Source organism: Narcine bancroftii, chromosome 3 (assembly GCF_036971445.1).
Source record: "Narcine bancroftii isolate sNarBan1 chromosome 3, sNarBan1.hap1, whole genome shotgun sequence".
In the NCBI taxonomy this organism is placed as follows: domain Eukaryota; kingdom Metazoa; phylum Chordata; class Chondrichthyes; order Torpediniformes; family Narcinidae; genus Narcine; species Narcine bancroftii.
This window is the reverse complement of record NC_091471.1, coordinates 38,655,785-38,676,869: the sequence shown is the minus strand read 5'-3', so window position 1 is coordinate 38,676,869 and position 21,085 is coordinate 38,655,785. Positions and strand designations below refer to the sequence as shown.

Sequence of the window (21,085 nt, the reverse complement as noted above, 5' to 3'; positions counted from 1 at the left end):
ATAAATGGGATGAAAAATTGGTGCAATACAACAATTCACCAATACTACATCACATACTTAAATTATGGAAAAGAATACACCTGGAAGAAAAAAAGATAAATGATCAAATACCAAAAATGTTATTGACACAAAACCCATTAATCCCCTTTACAATAGATAATTAATTTTTCAAGGAATGGGATAGAAACGGAATCAAGAAAATAGAAGATTGCTTTTTGGGAAATAATTTATTAACATTTGAGCAATTAAAAGATAAATATGGAATAACACAAGGTATAATGTTTACATATTACCAGTTGAAAACTTATCTAAAAGATAAATTGGGAAATAGCTTGAGTTGACCAGAAAGTAGCAGCTATGAATATTTAATCACAGACACAATGATCATTTAAAAATTTATTACAAACATGTACATCAAATCGCAATATAAGGAAGAGGATGAAACAAAGTATAAACCGAAACAAAGTAGGGAAAAAGATTTAAACACAGAGATAAAGAACAAAACATGGGAGGAGTTATGTACAGAAACAATGAGGAACATGATAAATACTAGATTATGTATGATACAATATAACTGGCTACATAGATTATGTATCACTCCTCAGAAATTAAAAGAGTGGAACCCAACAGCATCATATAGATGCTTTCACTCTAAACAAGAGACTGGAACAACATTACATGCAATTTGGACATGCTCAAAAGTAAAAACTTTCTGGGAAGATCTAAATCTAATATTAAACAAAATCACAAAAAATAATATACCAAAAGATCCCAAAACATTCTGTTAAATAATGTAAGAGACAAAAAGTTAGGACTAAAATTAGACAGAGCCCAAATAAGATTTATTATGATAGCACTCACAGTAGCAAAAAAAAATGTATTATGACAACCTGGAAAATGGAAACAAGCCTTAAAATACAACAGTGGTTTACAGAAATAAACAAGTGTTTTCCATTAGAAAAAATGACATACAATCTGAAAGACAAGTGTACGTTATTCGAACAAATTTGGGAACCGTACATAAAATATGTCGGAAAACCTCTATCTCTTAAAACAACATAATTCTGAGCACAATAAGATTTAAATATGTGTAAGTGGATGATACGGCTTCATTGCTTTTTGTTCTTCCTTTGTTTTATGTGTTTTATTATTTATTGGTTTTTGATGGAGAGGGGATGAAGAGGGGGGAAAGAGAAAATGTCACTGTATATATTCATGATGATCATTTGTGAATGTTGTTATTGATATGATTCATAGTGCAAGAAATAAAAAAATGTTTTAAAAAATAGACTCAATCAGAGACTCACTTAAGTACTCATACATTGCACATTTATTATTGAAGATTTATTTTTAATATTGTACGGTCAATTTGTATAAAAATCTAATCTAATCAGGTCAGAAAGAAAGTCTGCTGATGCTGGAGTCTATAATGTAGAACATAAATATGCTGGAGAAACTCAACAGGTCATGCAGCATCCATAGGAAGTAAAAGACTGTTGACGATATGGGCCTGAGCCCTTCGCCAGGAGTGTCAAAAATCAAGCTGGTGCCTGAATAAAAAGGTGGGGGGAGGGAGGGAAGGAGAAAGGAGTAGAGCACAGGCTAACAGGTAAGAGATCATAGCTGGAGAAGGTAGGAGAGTAGAAGTAAAAAAATCTGAGGTGATGGGGGAGAGGGCAGAGGGCTAAGAAGTATTACGCTCTGATAGTAGAAGGAAAGGAAGGGGTAGGGGAGCTAGAGGAAGGAAGACAAAGTGGTGAGGGAAAGAGAGAGACCATAGAGGGGATGAAGAGAAATTGGAAAAGTTGCTATTGATCTGTCTTGCTGAAGACAGCTGAGATGGATGACAAGATGCAGGTGGCCTTAATTTGGCAATGGTTGAGGGAGTTGCAGAGGAAGCAATCCCTACTGAAAGTGAGAGGGGAGGGAAGGGAAACGTGTCTGGTGGCGGAAAGTTCAGAGAACATTTATTCATTATATTTTCTTAACTGAAACATTCCATCATAGGTAACATCTCCTCTGCATCAAGTTTCTCTGTGGTCTTGCAGATGGCACTACATGCAATATTTTAACTGTAACTAAACCAACATTTTATAAAACTATATGGTGGACTCAACAAAATAATATACTCTTGTCCTGGCAAAGGTATTTTTGTCCTGAAATATTAACTGCTGCTGCCTGACCTGCTAAGTGTTTCTTGCATTACCTGTTGTTTTTCAGATTTTCAGCACCTGCAGCTTTTTTTCCTCCCCTTTACAAAATTATATACACGTCACGGACACAATTGCACTTGTACATGTTGCCATTCTGCACTAGGACTTCTCGCATGATGGGCATAGAGCATTGATGTGTTTACCCTGAGTGGATCCTACTCTCACTGGCCCCTCATCTTTCCCAGCCCATACAATCACCTTTTTTCCTCCCCGCCATCTAACATCCTCTCTCCCAGTATATATGCTGTCTTTCTTGGACCCCCATGACACCTGCCCACCTCCCTCCTATCCTATCTCGCTCATAATCCTTCGCTTCCCATTTCCTGTCGGACTTCCACCCTATTCTTCTTCCTCCTCCCCCCCCCTCCCTAGCCCCCATCCCATAAAGTTCTTCCATCATGCCTGAATGACCAGTTGCTGATCAAGTGCTTGATTGTAGTCAACACATTGGCACTTGTTGGTTGCTTTGATTAAGTATTTTCTCAATTACTATTTTCCATCTTGAACGCCTCAACCGTCACTACATCACCTTCCCATCTCGACATTCTACGTAACACTGACAAAAATCATGAAACCAGAGACTGATTCACTCCTGTGTGGTAGTTTGCAAATTCTTACTGTAACTGATTGGATTTCTCCTGTGTGCTCCGGTTTCCTCCCACATTCCAAAGACATACAAGCTGACAGTGAGCAGAGTTCTTCTGCGAGCAGTCTAACAGATCATCTCTGACATTCATCCAGCCATGTAAAGAGCGCATTTGTAGGGTATAGGATTGTAGTGGAAAGAGCAAGAGCAGCATGTTAGCACTGTATTGGGGTTCATTCATGAGCCCGATAACTGCAAGTATTTGAAGAAGTGACAAGCAGTCTGGATAAGGGAGATGTAATGGACATTGGGTATTTGGATTTTCAGAAGGCATTTGACAAGGTGCCGCACATGAGGCTACTTAAGAAGATAAGAGCCCATGGTATTACAGGAAACTTACTAGCGTGGGTGATTGGCAGGAAGCATAAAGTTGGAATACAAAAATCATATTCTGATTGGCTGCCCATTGCTAGTGGTGTTCTACAGGGTGAGTGCAGGAACCACCTCTTTTTATGTTGTATATGAATGATTTGGATTATGGAATTACTGGTTTTGTGAACCATGTTTGCAGAAAATATGATGGTAGGTAGAGGAGCAGGTAGTGTAAAAGAAACAGAGGCTGCAGAAAGATTTAGACAGATTGGGAGAATGGGCAGAGAAGTGGCAAATTAAATATAATGTTGGAAAGTTATGGTCATGCTCTTTGGTATTAAAAAAAAGCATAATATTTTTTAATATGGGGAGAAAATTGAAAATACTGTACACAGGTGCAAAGGGACCTGAGAGTCCTGATGCAGGATAGCCTGAAGGTGAAGAAGGCAAATGCAATGCCAGCATTCATTTCAAGGGGAATAGAATATAAGAGTGGGAATGTGATGTTGAGGCTTTATCAGGCACTGGAGAGACCTCACGAAGTATTGTGAGCAGTTTTGGGCTCCGCATTTAAGAAAAGATGGGCTGACGTTGAAGAGGGTCAAAGAAGGTTCACTGGGATGATTCCCAAAATGAAATGGTTATTATTTGAGGATCATTTGACAGCTCTTGGCCTGTATTTCTTCGAACTTAGGAGAATAAGGGGGATCTCATTGAAGTATTTCGAATGTCGAAAGGCATGGACAGAATAGATATATAAAGGTTATCTCCCATGCTGGGAGAGTCTAAGACAAGATTGCACAACTTCAGCATTGAAGGGCATATGCTTAGAACAGAAATGCATAGGAATTTCTTCAGCCAGAGGGTGGTAAATCTGTGGACTTTGATGCCACAGGCAGTTGTGGAGGCCAGGTCATTGGGTGTATTTATGACGGATATTGAAAGGGCATCGAAGGTTATGAAGAGAAGGCCGGGCAGTCAGGCTGAGTGGCAAAATGGATCGGCTCATGATTAAATAGTGGGGCAGACTCATTGGGCTGAATAACCTCTTTCTTCTCCTATGTCTTATGGTCTTATAATGAAGAAACTGCCTTTAAACCTGATTTTGTATACTTTCACAGTCTTTCACATTCTTGAGTCTTCTGCACAATTGGAGGGTGGAGTGGGTCCTTCATTATGTTGGCTGCCTTTCCTAGACAGCGAGAAATGTAGACAGAGTCCTTGGAGTGGATGGAAGGTTACGTTCTATTCTGTGCTGTATTCACCACTTTCTGCTTTTTATGATCTTGAGCAGAGCAGCTTCCATCTAACAAGTATGGTTTCAATGGTGTACTTGTAGAAGTTGTTGAGGGATAAGGGGAACATGTCTTCTGAGGTAGTGGAGGCGTTGGTGCACTTTTAATCATCATGTCACAGTCTTTGTTCCAGATCTGGTCATTGGAGATTTTTATTCCTTAAAATCTGAGTTGATGTACTCTTTTGATTTCAGCACCATTAAATGTGAACAAGGGTGTGGACTTAAACTGTAAAGTCTGCAGATGCTGTGATTGTAGTACAATACACAAAAGAAATAAACAGTAACCAACAAAGAGGGCCTGGGCTCTTCATCAAGGTATGAGCAAAAAGCAGTCAGGTGCCTGAATAAAAAGTTGAGGGGAGGAGAGGAGAGAAGGGAGGAAGGGGAGGGGGAGGACTAACTACAGGCTAATAGTTAGCTTGAGAGCAGCAGGGATATGAGAAGGGGAGCAGTGAGAGAGACTCTTGTGGAGCTCCCTTCAAAGAGAGAAGGAGAACTTCTTCAGGGTAGACATCCCTCGTGTGGATTCTGCTTACTCCTCTGAAGTCACTGATCATCTCCTTCATGTTTTTGATGTGAATTGGGTTAATTGGCCAGTGTAAATTACCCCTCTTGTGAGGGAGAGTGGTGGAGGAGGAATAAAATTGGAATAATGTATGATTAGAGCAAAAGGGTTGTCAAAGATTGCCATGGACTCCATGAACTGAAGAATACAGGCTTCTTGTTTAACCTCCATGGACTGAAGGGCCTGTTTCTGTGCTTCTCTATGTTTCTAAAGTTGAATGGGCTCCAATGTAAGGTTTGAGCATTAGTCCTCATGGGTGAAAAGGAGCAATAGGTCCAGGCGCCACTGAATTAGTTCACGCATGATCTGCATTAGAGCATTGTTTTCCACCCATTCCTCTATACTCCTTGTAAACATTGCTAAATAAAAATCTATAAACGTCAACTGGTTTGGGACAATGGTTAGACTTGCATTTGTTTGGATGTGCATGTGACACCAAAGATATGATCAAAATGGCACATGAATCTATAAATAAATTCCATATAAATAAATTGCTGTCTCCCTGACCTGTAAACTCAATTGAGGTTGATGTTCATGGGCACTAATGGACAAGATGCAAGCACAGCTACAAGGATTAAATCTGCAAGATTTACTTGAAGATTTATCCACACTCTTTTTATTCAATCACATTGTTATACTCTGCAGATAGTTTGAACGTTCTGTGATCAACTTGTTGTCATTTAAAGAGAGTATTGTGGAAAGACAGCATCAAACTGGATTGTTATAATCATAATAAATATAAAAAAGTATCATTCTTTTGCTGGTTATTGACTATTTTTTAAACTTCGGCATGGAATTTTAACTTTTTAACTTCTGTTAGGTATGGAAGAACTTTCACAGTTAAGTGTACATCAATAATGAGATTGTTAGTATAGTTGATAGAACTCCCTTTGAGATAAAACTTACTCCTTGCACTTTGTCTTACACAGGCTCAAGATCTCAGCGTAATAGAAGAAGTAATTCGAATGATGCTGGAGATCATAAATTCCTGTCTCTCCTCCTCCCTTCATCACAATCCCAACCTGATTTATGCACTCCTGTACAAACGAGATCTTTTTGAACAATTCCGCACCCACCCTTCCTTCCAGGATGTGATGCAGAATCTTGACGTGGTAAGGAGTCAATTTGACAAACATTCCATACCTATTGCACTTACTTTGTTTGACTATTTCTATGTAAGAATTTTTTGTTTCAAATTTGACCTGTGACACATTGGACTCAGATGACCATTGTACAACAAAAATAGCAGCATGTCACGTAAAGGAAACAGAGTTTCTGACAGATTGGTATATCAGGTAGAGAAGAAGATGCAGCTAAGAATGCTAGTTTGAAGCTATATTTGTTTCTATGTATTCTTTCCTTCAACATATCTCAAAGAACCAAAATAGAACTAACTGGGAACTTTACCTATTTCCATTTTACAGTACTGTGGAGTAGTATGAGTGTTACCACACATCTAATACAACTTTTTAAAAAAATACTAGCCAAATTTAATTTTGTTCCTAAAATCACTGTCTTCTGCAGGCAGACCACCTCTTGAGAATTAGTGGTTTCCCAGTACTTTATTAAGATCACATAACATCTTTAATATTTGATTGATGTCAGGCTATTCATTTGTAAGGTTCATCACAGTTAAGTGTAGTTCTGTTTGGCTTTTTAACCAATCCTGATAAAGTTTTTTTGAGTAGCTAATATACAATCATTGGGTAATATGTTCCAGCCACTGCTCTAACTGTTGAGCAAGCATTATCTCTTTAACATCAATAATGTGCACATGTTGCCCTCTGGCAATCAGTGGTGAGCAGTGTGCCGCAGGGAACGGTAGTGGGCCTGCAACTGCAACGGTTCACAATATACATAAACAATCTGGAAGAGGGGACAAAGTGTATTTATTGATGACACTAAATTAAGTGGAAAAGCAAGTTATGCTGAGGATATAGAGAGACTGCAGAGAGAAAGAGACAGGTTAAGGGAGTGGGCAAGGGTCCAGCAGATGAAATACCATTTTGGCAAATGTGAGGTTATCCACTTTGGGAAAAAAATGGAAGTTAAGAATATTATTTAAATGGCAAGTGATTGTAACATGCTGCTGTGCAGAGGACTTGGGAGTGCTTGTGCATGAATTGCAAACAGTTGGATTGCAGGTGCAGCAGGCTTTCAAGAGGGCAAATGAAATGTTGGCCTTCATTGCTAGAGGGATGGAATTTAAGAGCAGGGATGTTATGCTGCAACTGTACAAGATACTGGAAAACTGAGTGCATTTCTGATCTCCTTATTTGAGGAAAGATGTCCTAGCTTTGGAGGGAGTGCAAAGGAGGTTCACCAGGTTGATTCAGAGATGATGGGGTTAGCCTATGAGATTATAAAATTATTAAAGGCATTTAAGATAGAGGTGGTTAATTTGTTTCCATTGGTAGGGTAGACCAGAACTAGGAGGCAAAGCCTCAAAATTCAGGGTAGTAGATTAAAGACGGAGATGAGAAGGAACTTTTTTTTTTCCGAGAGTGGTGAATCTGTGGAATTCACTGTCCATTGAAGCAGTGTAGGCTACCTCAGTAGATATATTTAAGACAAAATCGTATATATTTTTACATAGTAAGTGAATTAAGGGATATGGGGAAAAGGTAGGTAGGTGGAGATGAGCCCATCATCAAAACAGCCATGATCTCATTGAGATCATTGGAGCATGTTTGATGGGGCGGATGGCCTACTCCTGCTTATATTCTTATGTTCAGCAGAGAGGAATCTCCAAAAACACTTCACACTAAATGAGCAGACAAAAACTATTGAGAGCAGTAAAAACACCAAAATGCTAAAGGAAACAGCTGCTCTTTTCAGCATCTGTAGGAGACAAAGGTATATTGCTGACATTTTGGGCCTCACCCCCTCTTCAAGGAAAAATTAGAAAATGAATTATCAGGATATATCAGAAAGTCCCAGAATTTAAACCAACAGAATCTAGGCCAACAAAAGGTGTTAATTGACTAGGTAGAATTTATCACGTCTGTGCGAAAGGAGACAGGGGATGGAGAGATGACGAGGAAAGCAGGGGATGGGGAGGTTTAACGAAAGCCAGAGAAGTCGATATTAATCTGTTTGGAGAATGCTCAGTCAGAAGATCCAGTTGGAGGCATTAATATCAACTTCTTTGGCTATCATAAACCACTCCTGCCCCCCACCCGCTACTTCCCCTATCATCTCCTCTCCCTGTCTCCTTTTGCACAGACATGATAAATTCTACCTAGTCATTTTGTTGGTCTAGATTCTGTTGGTTTGAATTCTGGGACTTTCTGATATATCCTGATTCTTCATTTTCTAATTTTTCCTTGAAGAAGGGGTCAGGTCCAAAATGTCGGCAAATATATCTTTGTCTCCTACAGATGCTGAAAAGACCAGCTGTTCCTCCAGCATTTTTGATGATTTTACTACAATCATGCAGCCTATCATGTTTCACTCATTGAGAGTGGTGACAAAATGTTTTCAGGAGGACATTGAAAAGAAGGATGTTGAGATATATTCATATGGTGTTCAAAAGTAACAATTGGAAGAGAAACCTTGCAAGGTTGATGCATTACAATCAGAAAATAAGAGCAAACCAGCAAACCATTGTCCTAATTAAATGCACCACGAAGGGAGATCTGGTACAGGATAGTGCGGAATGTTAGGCTGAAAGTATGATGTAGATAAAAGGAACGGTATGTGGTCAGCCAAAGTCCCCACTTGCTTCAAGAAGACCACCATTATAATAGTACTGAAGAAAAGCATAATTATAAATCTAAATAACTACCAACCAGTGGCTTTGACATCATTTATCTTGAAATGCTTTGAGAGGCTGGTCATGGCTCACATCAACTCTAGTCTACAAGCCTACCTGGACTCACTTAATTTTGCATCCTGGCCAAACAGATTCACAGTGGATGCCACCTCCCTAGGTCTCCACACGACCCTGGATCACTTGGATGTTACAGACATGTATGTTAGACTACCGTTCATAAGCTATAGCTCTGCTATAATCTCAAGCAAACTCATTCCCAAACTTCAAATGAGTAACAACATCTCCTCTGTGATTGCACTCAACATGGCATTCCTCAAGGATGTGTACTCAGTTCCCTACTATATTGTCTCTACATCCATGACAGAAGAACTAAGTACCATTCGAAATCCTTCTTCAAAGTTGTTAATGATGCCATAGTGGTGGACTGGTTATCAATTAACCACAAGATGTAATACAGGAAAGAGGTTGTAAGTCTAGTGGCATGGTGCTAAGATACAACCTCTCTCTCAATGACAGGAAGATGAGGGAGATAGAACATAGAACACTACAGCACAGAACAGTCCTTTCGGCCTCAATGTTACGTTGACCTATATATTCCTACCAAAAAATTAAATCCTTCCTACCTTGTAACCCTCTATTTTTCTTTCATTGATGTGCCTGTCTAGGAGTCTCTTAAATGTTCCTAATGTTTCACCCTCCATCACCAACCCTGCTAAGGCATTCCAAGCACCCACAACTCTCTATGTAAAAAACTTGCCCTGATGTCTCCCTTAAATTTTCCTCCCTTCACTTTGCACAGATGTCCTCTGGTGTTTGCTACCTCTGCCCTGGCAAAAAGGTGCTGACCGTCTACTTTAACTATGCTTCTCAGAATCTGGTAGACATCTATTTGGTCATCTGTCATCCTTCTTCGCTCCAAAATGATTATCACTGACTTCAGGAGAGGAGTCAGAGTCCACACCCCTGTTCATATTAACTTGAAAAAGTAAAACACCTTCTACTTCTTAACAATAAATATCTCCATTGACCTCACGTGGGACAAACACATCGATGCGATTTTCTCCAAAGACTAAAGAAATTAATTTGGTCCCCCAAAAGCTTCTACAGGTGTACCAATGAAAACCTACTTGCTGGATGCATGACAGCATAGTATGGGAACTGTTTTGCTCAAGATCAGATCAAAGGTAGTGAATGCAGATCAGATTTTAATGCAAACTTTTCTCCCATTCATGGGCCATCTATATCCCCTACTGCCTAAGAAATGGAGCCAACGAAACTACATAAATCTAAACCAGAAATTGTGGAAATGTGCCTCAGATGTGATTTGAAGATTGGAACTGGCTGTCCAACTTTTCCTTAAATGGCAAAATTGACTTTGCTTTGACCACCTCCACTCAGCCACCACTCTCTAAGTGTAGAAGTTCCCTCTCATGTTACTGCTAAACTTTTGCCCCCTAACTCTGAACTCATGACCTCTTGTTTGAATTTCACTTACCCTCAAGGGAAAGAAACTATTCACATCTACTCTATCTATCCCTCTCATAATTTTATATACCTCTATCAAATCCCCTCTCAATCTTCTACGCTGCAATGAATAAAGACTTAATCTACTCAATCTTTCTTTGTAATCTAGATTCTGAAATCCAGGCAATATTTTAGTAAATTTTCTCTGCATCCTCTCTACCTTATTGATATCCTTCCTATAATTTGGTGACCAGAACTATAAACAGTATTCCAAATTTGGCCTCACCAATGCCTTGAATAGTCTCAACATCACTTCCCAACTCCTATATTCTATGCTTTGACTTATAAAGGCCAGCATACCAAAAGCTTTCTTCAACATTCTATCCACATAAGATTCCACCTTTAAAGAATCATGAACCATTATTCCTAAATATTTCTGTTCTTCTGCATTCTTCAGTGCCCTCCTGTTTACTGCATATGTCCTGTTTTGATTATTTTTTTTCCAAAATGAAGCTCTTCACACTTTTCAGTATTAAACTTCATCTGCCATCTTTCAGCCCATTCTTCCAAGCAGTCTAAATCCTTCTGGGATCTCTGAAAACCTTTTTCACTATCCACGACTCCACTTATTTTTGTATCATCCGCAGAAGGATGATATAGGTACACAGATATAGTTACACCCCTTCTAAATAGAAAAAAGGTAAAAATCTGTACTAATAGTGGAATGATTGAGTTAAATGAAGTGGGTCATGGCACAGATGATGTGCTCTTGTTTTGTATCTTTGCTACTTTGGGTTTATATTTGGTTCTTTCAAGGGTCTGTCACTCTATAGATTTCTGGTTCTTTATGTTTGTTTAATTTACATAATCTTTTCCTTGTGATATTAGGGTATGGGAGGGAAGGGAGAGAGGAGGGTGGGGCAGGGTGAATAGACTCTGAATGCAATATATCATTGTTGAGAAAGATTGTATTGTTGATTTGGATTTCTGTGAGTCCTAAAAAAAATAAAAAATAAAATATTCCAAAAAAAATGAAGCCAACATAAAGAAAGACTCGTTGTGTCATTCAGTCCCTCCTGCCTATACTATCCCTTACAGTGATAATCCTATTTTACTAAAATGGGAGTTCGTAATAGTACATATTTCTTCTTTCAATTCATTGATCAGAAGAGATTACCAGGTAGGCAGAGCCAACTTGCAAAACCTCTCTGGATTGTGTAACATCCCACTGACTGGAAATCCCTGGCCCATAACCTCTTGAAATGGAGAAGGTGGTACTGCGAAGCACAAGTCGCTTTAATAGGAGGAAAACATCCAGCATAATTGGCAGAAAGAATGTGACCCTGCCCCCTCCTGTTCCGTAAAGTTCCTTCTGTCCCACCTGTAGCAGAGTCAGTAGGTCTCAACTTGGCATCATTAACTTCCTCAGAACAAACAGAACTGAAGTGGCAATAAATCATCCTTGACCCCAAGCATATATCTAGTGAAGAGAAGGCATTCTTTGTTATTTGTACCAATTAAACATTTTCATGTAGAAGCTAACCATAGGACGAAGAAGCATTTCGATTTCAGTGATGTAGTTGAGGTTACAGAGCCACAAAAGTTTCTAAAAATTCTGTATTATCAGTGACAATATATTTAAAAACTAAAAAATAAGGATCATTGAAAATGGGAAGAAAAATTATTCTGTGTACTATAAAATACACTTTTGTATGTGTGAATAAGATTATATCATCTGTATTGTCTTACAATGTGGAAAATCTAATCCAGGCGTTACCAAATGAGCTGGAAGGATTTGGAGAGAGTTCCTGAGAATGTGTGGAAAAGAATTGATATGAGTGCACAAGCACTGTTAATAGGTGCTGATGGTTGGAATGGATTTGATTGCCTGCTTTGTGCTGTATATATCATGGCCATTAAAGTGAGTAAGGGGATTGGTGGTGAGTACATACTTGATTATACAAAAGGGGAAATAAGTATTTGTTCTTCGTCATATTGGTGCATTTAGTTGGAGATTGGTTTAAAAGAGAGCTTTGACCTTTTCACATTTTATCTTGTAGGTGATCAGCTTCTTCAGTCTTCGGCTAGAACAGGCAGGAGCAGACCTGTCAGTTGAACGGGTTCTGGAGGTCATCAAACAAGGAGCAGTAGCACTGCCTAAAGATAAATTGAGGGTGAGTCTTCTGGTCTTGCCAAGCTTGGTAATTGCTGAAAGGTCTGTTCTGGCTTGTTTTGGATTATTCCCGCCTCTGAATCAGATGTTGTGGGTTGAAGACATGTTCCAGAGACTCAAGTGCAAAATTATAAGCTGACACACCATTGCAGCACATTGTTTTTTTAAGAATATGCCAAATATCCCTTTTACACAGCTGTTAAAAGACAGGAATTAACCACCTTTTAACTGCATCACTTACCTTTGTAAACACAACGAACGCAGGATGAAGCGTTATTTTCATCCTGTGTATTACCTGCTAAGTCAGGTAGTATCAGAGCCAATGCGTTAAGCCAATCAGAAAGGCTTGCCCACCTTCCTAGGTCCAGGACGGTTGAAGGCTGTGATGCATTGATGACATTGAATGCGTGCAACTTAACAGTAGGAGATTTCAACTTGAAATGGCAGCAACGAGGTCATGATGAAGTCACTGTATAACGTTATAACGTTATGTATAACGTTATACATCACACGGAACACCGACGCTGTAATGCTGCAGGTCTCGCCTCCTTATGTTCCAGGATGCCATGCTGTTATGTAAAAGGTTGCATTGACCTGGCTTTTCTTGGGTCAGTATTGTAAGGTAAAACATCATGAGATGGGAATGTGTAAGGAGTTACCCTGTACAGGGCTGTAACAAGAAGGGGAGGTGTCCTTGTACTCCTGTTAGGTAAAACATCATGAGATGGGAATGTGCAGGGCTGTAACAAGATGTGAATGCATCCTTGTACTTACAAGATAAGAGAGACATTGATGGATTGAGAGGCAGGAAGCTAGCAGGGAAAGGATAGCAACAGTTTTAGTCATTGGACAAGTAATGATATGATGATGTTCTAAGCATGTATCCAAGGGTATAAAAAATCACCATTTTGCTGATAACGGCAGAATGCATTCTCCGACTAACATGGTTAGTCGCAAGTGTTACAATCCGGTAATAAAGAACAAAGAACCCTGATTTCGACTCAGCCTGGTGTTTGTCTCACTCATTCATGAACAAAGCAGACCTAACAGTATAAATGACCCGAGCTGGCTTTAAAGACAAGTTGTTCACACACCAATTAAGTGGAATCTCTGTATAAAAAGGGTAAGAGATGATTCTTGAGGTAGGGCAGTGCATATCATGTACACTAGATAAGCTGTTAGGATGGATGTTAATCGCGAACTGTGCTTCCTTTTGACCTGGACCTCAGCTTGAGGTCTGGGATCTTGGAGGTTGGGGAGCAATTTTGAAAGGAGCCTGGACATCAACAGATAAATTAGGAAGATTTGGACATGAGAAATGAGAAAAGAGGCTCATACTGCGTCTTGGAAGCAAAAGCGGGATCTGTGGCTTGGAAATTAACGCTAGAGAATGAACATTATGATTCTATTCAAAACACAGAAATGCTGGACGACCTCAGCAGGTCTTGCAGTGTCCATAAGAGGTAAAGATATATTATCAATCCCTTCCTCATGGTATCTTATGGATGCTTTAAGATTGGCCGAGTTCCTCCAGCATTTCTGTGTTTTGACTACATTTGCAGTGTCTGCAGACTTTTGTGTTGCACTCCATTATGATCCTGTTGTTTAGTGAAATGTGGGGGTAGAGTTGAAGCATTTGAAGATGAATATTGGTAGGCCGTTCAGAAATTTTAATCCAGTGCCACACTCAAATAATGTAGCTGTTCCAGGGTTGCTCACTGATGGTCACTGCCAGGGCAGCTTGATCCAATTCTCCCTCAGTGATTCAAAAGATATGTTGCATGGGTAATTATGTCATCACAACTGGGCTGGAAATAAAATTACGTTCAGGACATCAAGAAAGACTTGGGTGTACTGAATAAATCAAAGAATATGGACCCAAAAAGAATCTGGCTACATTACTGAAGGCTAGTAAAGCTGAAATAGCCATGTCTCTCTTCACTTATTTCAAGACAAGTACATGCCGGCATCTTTGGCAAAGTGGAACAAAAAGAAAATCCAAACTGACCATTTGGCGCCTTTCAACTGGATTTTATCATGAACAGAGTGATGGAGGATGAAACCAACTGTGATTTCAAGCAACACTCAGTAACAGCTGGATTCTGTTAGAAGCCCTCACAATGACCTTGGTTCAAACAAGCTAAGTTTTAGAGCAGTCAAAATGACTGCCCTTTACATCAAGATGTTCTAATAAAATTGAAATTAATGGATAGAAGAACAAATACCTCAAATGGCTGACTTATGGAAGATGATTATGATTGTCAGGACCAAGATAGACATATTTTTGGAATCTAGGGAGTGGAAATTTGCAGGATAGAAGAGTTGAAGTCAAGATCAGACTACCCTGATCTTATTTGGTTTGATGGGCCATAATAACTAGACGTGCTCCTTTTTGCTAACTGCTTTTCTGCTCATTCTACTCCAGTCCCTGAAATTACCTTTTCTCTGGCTGTAAATACAGGTTTGACATTGGCTATTCTACAATATATGTGTTCTTTGCCATCTAATTTTTAAAAACCTTTTGAAAGATATAAAATGACATAATTTCAATAATACAGTATTTACAGCGCGATTCCAGCCCATGGGCCTGTGCTGCCCCAATTGCACCCATGAGACCAATTAACCTAACCTGTACGCTTTTTTGGAATATGGGTGAAAGCCTGAGCACCAGAGGAAACCCACATGGTTATGCGGAGAATGTACATACCCTTTGTGGTCAACGATGAATTCGAGCCCAGGTCACAAACTTTTAAGCTAACCATGCTGCCCACGATAGACAAGCACAGGTCCAACAACACTCAAAGAGCTTGACCCCAGTCTGCAAAGAGCTACCTGCTTGATAGGCACCTACTCCATCAAATGTAACAACTGTTTCCATATTGGCTGCAGTGAATACCAAATGCTGCCCTCAAAGCTGAGTCACAACACCTCCCAAATGCATAATCACTGCCACCTATACCTATAAAGACTACAAGCATACAAGTTCCCAATGTAAAAATATATAATTCTAATTCTGATTTGTAAATAAATTCCTACTTCATTGTTGGGTCAGGATTCCAAGACACCATAACCAAGAGCATTAGGGAGTGGACAGATTTTCCCAGTAGTCAGAGGCAAACCCCCCCCCCACCCCCATCCCAACATAGCCACTGACACGTGCGCCTGGGCTTTCTTGCCTTGTGGAGACCTCAGGCAACCGCTACACCTGCCTGCTCGCCAACTACCCGACCATTCTGTGCCCACAGTTCACCTCCACACAACCACAGCACGATGTCCAGAACCACTTGGCGACCAATGGACCCCCATCCACTCGCAAGCCTGCCAGCTGGCGCCGGACTAAGTCGGACTGGCCAAGGAGGAGTTGCATCATCTGTAGGTCTGACAACTCGTGGGCTTCACCCCTCCAACGGCAATTGGTGACCCTACAGTGACTACCATCATTTGATCAAGGCTACAGTTCCAGACCACTTCCAGTGCCCCTCATTCAGGACTTCACAGCCAACTTTCATGGCACCCACCTGTTCTCCAAAATTGACTTGATCCGGGAGTAACATCAGATCCCGGTCCACCCAGAAGACATCTAGAAGACAGCCATCATCACTCCATTTGTCCTTTTCGAGTTCCTGAGGATGCCATTTGGCCTGAAAAATTCTGCACAGATGTTCCAGATGTTGATAGACACAGTAGGAGGTGACCTACCATTCCTTTTCTTTTACCTTGACGACATCCTGGTGATGAGCAGCATGCAGGAGGAACTTGTGGCATACCTACTACAACTATTTGCTCGACTGACACAGTTTGGTCTCACCATCAACCCCGCAAAGTGTGAGTTTGGCTGCGAGCAGATTGATTTCTTGGCCCACCACATCACCAAAGATAGCACGGTGCCACTCCCGGACAAGGTAGAGGCTATCCGCCAGTTCCTAAGGCAACCACGCTCAAAGACCTCCAGAAGTTCATGGGGTGGTAAACTTTTACATCAGTGGCAGCCTCTATCATGCGCCCCTCTTCAACCTGATGACTGCCACCATCAGGGACCTCGATTGGACAGATGAGGCATCGGCCGCTTTCACAGGTACTAAGGAAGACCTGGTGCATTCAACTATGCTAGTGCACCCGTGGCTGGATACATTCACGGACGACGCATCCGGCACCGCTATGACACCATCCTCGAGCAGTTAGTGGACAATACGTGGAGGCCACTTGCATTCTTCAGCCACCATCTCCGTCCACCGGAACACAAGTACAGTGCCTTCAACAGGGAGCTGCTCACCCTCTACCTTGCGGTTCGCCATTTCTGCTATTTCCTGGAAGGTCAGCCCTTCATGGTCTACACCGACCACAAGCCGCTAACTTTTGCCTTCCACAAGGTTTTGGATCCTTGGTCCGCCCACCAACAGCATCACCTGTTGTACATTTCAGAGTTTACTTGCTCCATTGGCCATCTCTCCAGAAAACACAACATGGTTGCAGTTGTCCTCTCCAGGCCAGCAGTGTGCACCCTTTTGCAGGGCATTGACTTCTACGAGCTGGCCCGGGCTCAACAAGCCAACTCGGACACAGAGTATTTCCGCGCGGCCATTGTGGGCCTACAACTGCAGGATCTACCCTTGGATGATGCCACCACCACCATCCTTTGTGACCTTTCAACAGGAAGCCCCTGACCAGTGGTACCAACTAAATGGCAGAAAACGGTCTTCGACCTTTTACACGATTTGTCACACCCCTCCATCCGTACAACGGTTCAGATGGTTTCCACCCATTTCATCTAGTATGGCCTTTGCATAAAGGTCACAAAATGGGCAAGAGCATGCATGGACTGCCAGATGGTGAAGGTGCAGATGCACACCCAAGTGCCTATCCAGCAAGTCTGAGCCTGCCTCACACTGATTCAAATATGTCCACATGGACATTGTGGGCCCCCTGCCTGTCTTGAGGGGATACCGCTACCTGCTCACTATGGTGAACTGATTCACCCGATGACCAGAGGCGACCCCCCCTTCTCAACATTGCCTCGTCCACCTGGATCACCTGTTTTGGCGTCCTGGCCCACATAACCACCGACTGTGGTTCGCAGTTCACGTCCGCTTTATGGGATGAACTTTCCAAACTCCTGGAGACCCAGCTACATCGCATAACTTCCTATCACCTCCAATCCAACAGCCTGGTGGAGCTTTTCCACCAGCATCTGAAATCAGCCCTCATGGCGCGACTCAAGGGTCCAAACTGGACAGACAAGCTCCCTTGGATCCTCCTGGGTATTTGTATGGGCCCCCAAAGACGACCTGTATGCCTTGACCGTCGTGTTGCTTTATAGGGAGTCCCTCGCTGTTCCCGGTCACATCCTACCCCTGGCCCAACCAGGACCTAGGAGCACTTAAGGGACAAGCTGGTGTACCTAGCACCCCCTCCACCCTCATGACACTTCCCTCTCATATTCTCCACGACCTAATGAATTGGGCCTATGTCTTTGTACACAGGGGTGGCCACCAAGCACCTTTTCAGCGTCTCTATGAAGGACCCTATAGAGTGCTCCGCAGAACAGGTTCCACCTTTGCCTTGGAAATCAAGGCAGAGAGGAGCTTTTCACTGTGGACCATCTGAAGCCCACACACATGGACATATCACAGCCAGTCAGAGTCCAGCAGCCAGCACACAGAGGCAGGCCATCAAAACAGCAATGCCTGCCATCAGCGCAGCAGGACACTACTAATGCCAGTTCTTGGGGTGAGGTGGGGGTGTGAGGCCATGCACAGGTGTGCCAGGATGAACCAGCCCCGCTTGTTCTGCACGGTCAGCGGGGCATCCGCGGCAAAGATGGCAGCGCACATGCATCTTTTCCGGTCCAGGCTGGAAGTTGGCTTGTGTGCTTGCATCAGCATGAGGCAAGCGGCGGGATGTACGCACGGTCCGACTCTCGGTGTAAAAAGCAAGCGCGCGAGTTTTAGATAAACGTTCCATTGTGATACCCAAGCTAGCAATCTGCGTCTCCAGTTTGTACATTCGTTCTCTCACAACTCACTGCAGTAGAATGAATACAGTCATGCTATTGTGTGCATTAAAGCTGGACCTGACAGAGGCACCTATATTCTGTAAATGAAAATGAATCATCGGGGTTACATATTTTATCATTTAGATAAAGTGCACCGACGACATAGGTCATCTGGATTGGATGGGCATTTGAACAGTCTGCTGGTGTATTTCAAATATAGGAAGAATAATCAGTTGGACAAGGATAATTTTTTCTCTGTGAATATATTCAACATGCCATGAAAAGATGCTCTCAACTGTAGACTAATTTAAATCCTCTTACACTTCAGACTGTTTAGTAAAGACCTTGTGAAGAAGTGAATCTTTTCAGTTAATTACCATTAGATACCACATTTCAAAGCAGAAAAGATCTAAATCTTGTCTAGATCCACTACTTTAATGTTGCCTGAACTTTACTATAATTTTCCCACGTACTGTTACTGTAACAACAGTGGCAGGACGGGGGAAGTTTATCAATGTCCATAAATTCAGCCAGAAAATCTGGTGAGTCATTTAAATTTAACCATATAAAATTACTTTCAACTGAAATGTCATGATCCAGCATCCTCAAATGTTCAAGATTTCTTTACGGCTGCTTAAATTATGCTGATGTTGTCAGAGTGTTGGTTAGAAGTATTAGTTCTAAGAAATTGCTACATATGAGTCATGAAAAGGAAATTTACCGTTTAAAAATTAGCAATCATCGGTCAATAACGCAAGATGGATGATTAGAAATCTATAGCATAAAAATTATTGGAATTATTTCTTCTTAATATTTGTCAACTCAGGAAAATTCATAGAATTGTGGGAACCAGGAAACAAATTGCTGGGCTCTCAGCAGAGATATTTGTGTCATAATTAGCCACGGGAGAGGTGCCAGAAGACTGCAGGATGGCTATGTTGTGCTGTTACTTAAAGGCTTGTTAGCAAAGACAAGCCTGGAAACTGTAGGCCAGTGAGCTTGACATCAGCAGTTGGAAAATTGCTGGAGGGGATTCCAGGAGGCAAGATCTACCAGCATTTGGATAGGTTGTGAGCATGGCAGAGCATGTCTTACAAATAAGATAGAATTTTTTGGTGATGAAAAACAATGATGAGGGCTGAACAGAGGCCATTGTATACATGGACTTTAACAAGGCCTTTGACAATATACTGCATGGCAGGTTAGTCTGAGAATTTTGATCACATGGGATCCAAGGGGAACTGACCCATTGGATTCAAAAATATCCCAGTGGAAGAAGTCAGAAGGTAGTAGTGGACAAACAGGAGACTGCAGATGCTAGAATCTGAAGCCAAACACAATCTACTTGAGGAAGTCAACACAGCAGTATCGGTGGGACAAAAAGAGTGGTTAACATTTTAAGCCAAAACTCATCATCAGGACTGAATGAGGAGGAATAAAGGATGTTGATCTAATTTGAGGCGTGCTGCAGAGGTTTCATGTAGACCTTTTGTTGTTTTGTTATCTACATTAATGATTTGGATGGCAGTGTAATTAACATGATTAGAAAATTTGCAGAATGACACCAAAATTTATCTTCATGTAGTGGACCGTGAGGAAGGATATCTAAGTTTGTAACAAGATTCAGATCAGTTTGGGCCAAGGAGTAATAAATGAAATTTAACTCTGAAAAGTGTGAGGTGTTTGCTGCACTTTGGTCATTCAAACCAGGGAAGGACTTACATGGTGAATGCTAGGATGTTGAGAGAGACAACAGAGACTGAGGGGTGCAAGTGCCTGAAAGTGGCAACTCAGGGTGGTGAGGAAGCCATTTGGCACACTCACCTTAATGGGTGCAGTGTTGACTACAAAAGTTGAGACCTTATGATTCAGCTCCACAATATTGAATTATTGGAAGGCCTGCAGATGATGTTTTCAGGACTAGAGGGCTTGAGTTATAGGGAGAGGTTAAATAACTTTTATTCCCTAAAGCATGGAGACTCATGGGTGAACTTGTAGAAATGTATAAAATCATGAGGAACATGGATAAAGCCAATGCTCACAATCTTTTTCCCAAGGTAGATGATTCTGGAACTAGGTGACATGGGTTTAGGTGAGTGGAGAGAGATTTAAGAGGGATTTAAGCGGAAATTTTTTTTTAATCAGAGGGTAATCCAAATCTGGCACGAGTTGCCAGAGGACAGATGTATGAGTAGGAAGAGCTTAGAAGCATATGCACCAAAAGCAGGCACATAGGACTGGACCAGAATGCAAATTGAATCGGTAAATTTGCAGATGGCACAAAGATCGGAGGCGTTGTGGACATCATGGAAGGCTTTTGAAGCTTGCAGAGGGATTTAGTCCAGCTGTTAAAATGCACTACAAAATGGGAGTTGGAATTTAATGTGAACAAGTGGGAGTTGTAGCATTTTGGGAGGATAAACCAGGGTAGTACTTACATGGTAAATAGTAGGGCACTACAGAGTGAGGTAGAACAGAAGGATCTGAGGATACAAGTGCATAATTCCCTAAAAGTGGCATCACAGGTTGATGGGATCATAAAGAAAACTTTTGGTACATTGGCCTTCATAAGTCAGTTTTAAATAGAGGAGTTGGGGTGTATGAGACATTGGTGAGGCCAACTTTGTAGTATTGTGTGCATTTTGGTC

At 41.3% G+C, this 21,085-nt stretch overlaps 1 protein-coding gene across 5 annotated transcripts in view; it reads left to right on the top strand.

Annotated features, from left to right (window-relative positions):
• Positions 1 to 21,085, top strand: part of dym (dymeclin) — a 523,412-nt gene that overhangs the window by 456,406 nt on the left and 45,921 nt on the right. For all 5 annotated transcript variants that reach the window (XR_011353340.1, XM_069923865.1, XM_069923863.1 and 2 more), the window contains 2 exons: positions 5,963 to 6,145; positions 12,333 to 12,446. Coding sequence is in view for 4 of the 5 variants with exons in the window: in XM_069923865.1 (XP_069779966.1) it covers positions 5,963 to 6,145; positions 12,333 to 12,446 (297 nt within the window). In the remaining variant the exon portion in view is untranslated. The remainder of the gene's footprint in view (positions 1 to 5,962; positions 6,146 to 12,332; positions 12,447 to 21,085) is intronic.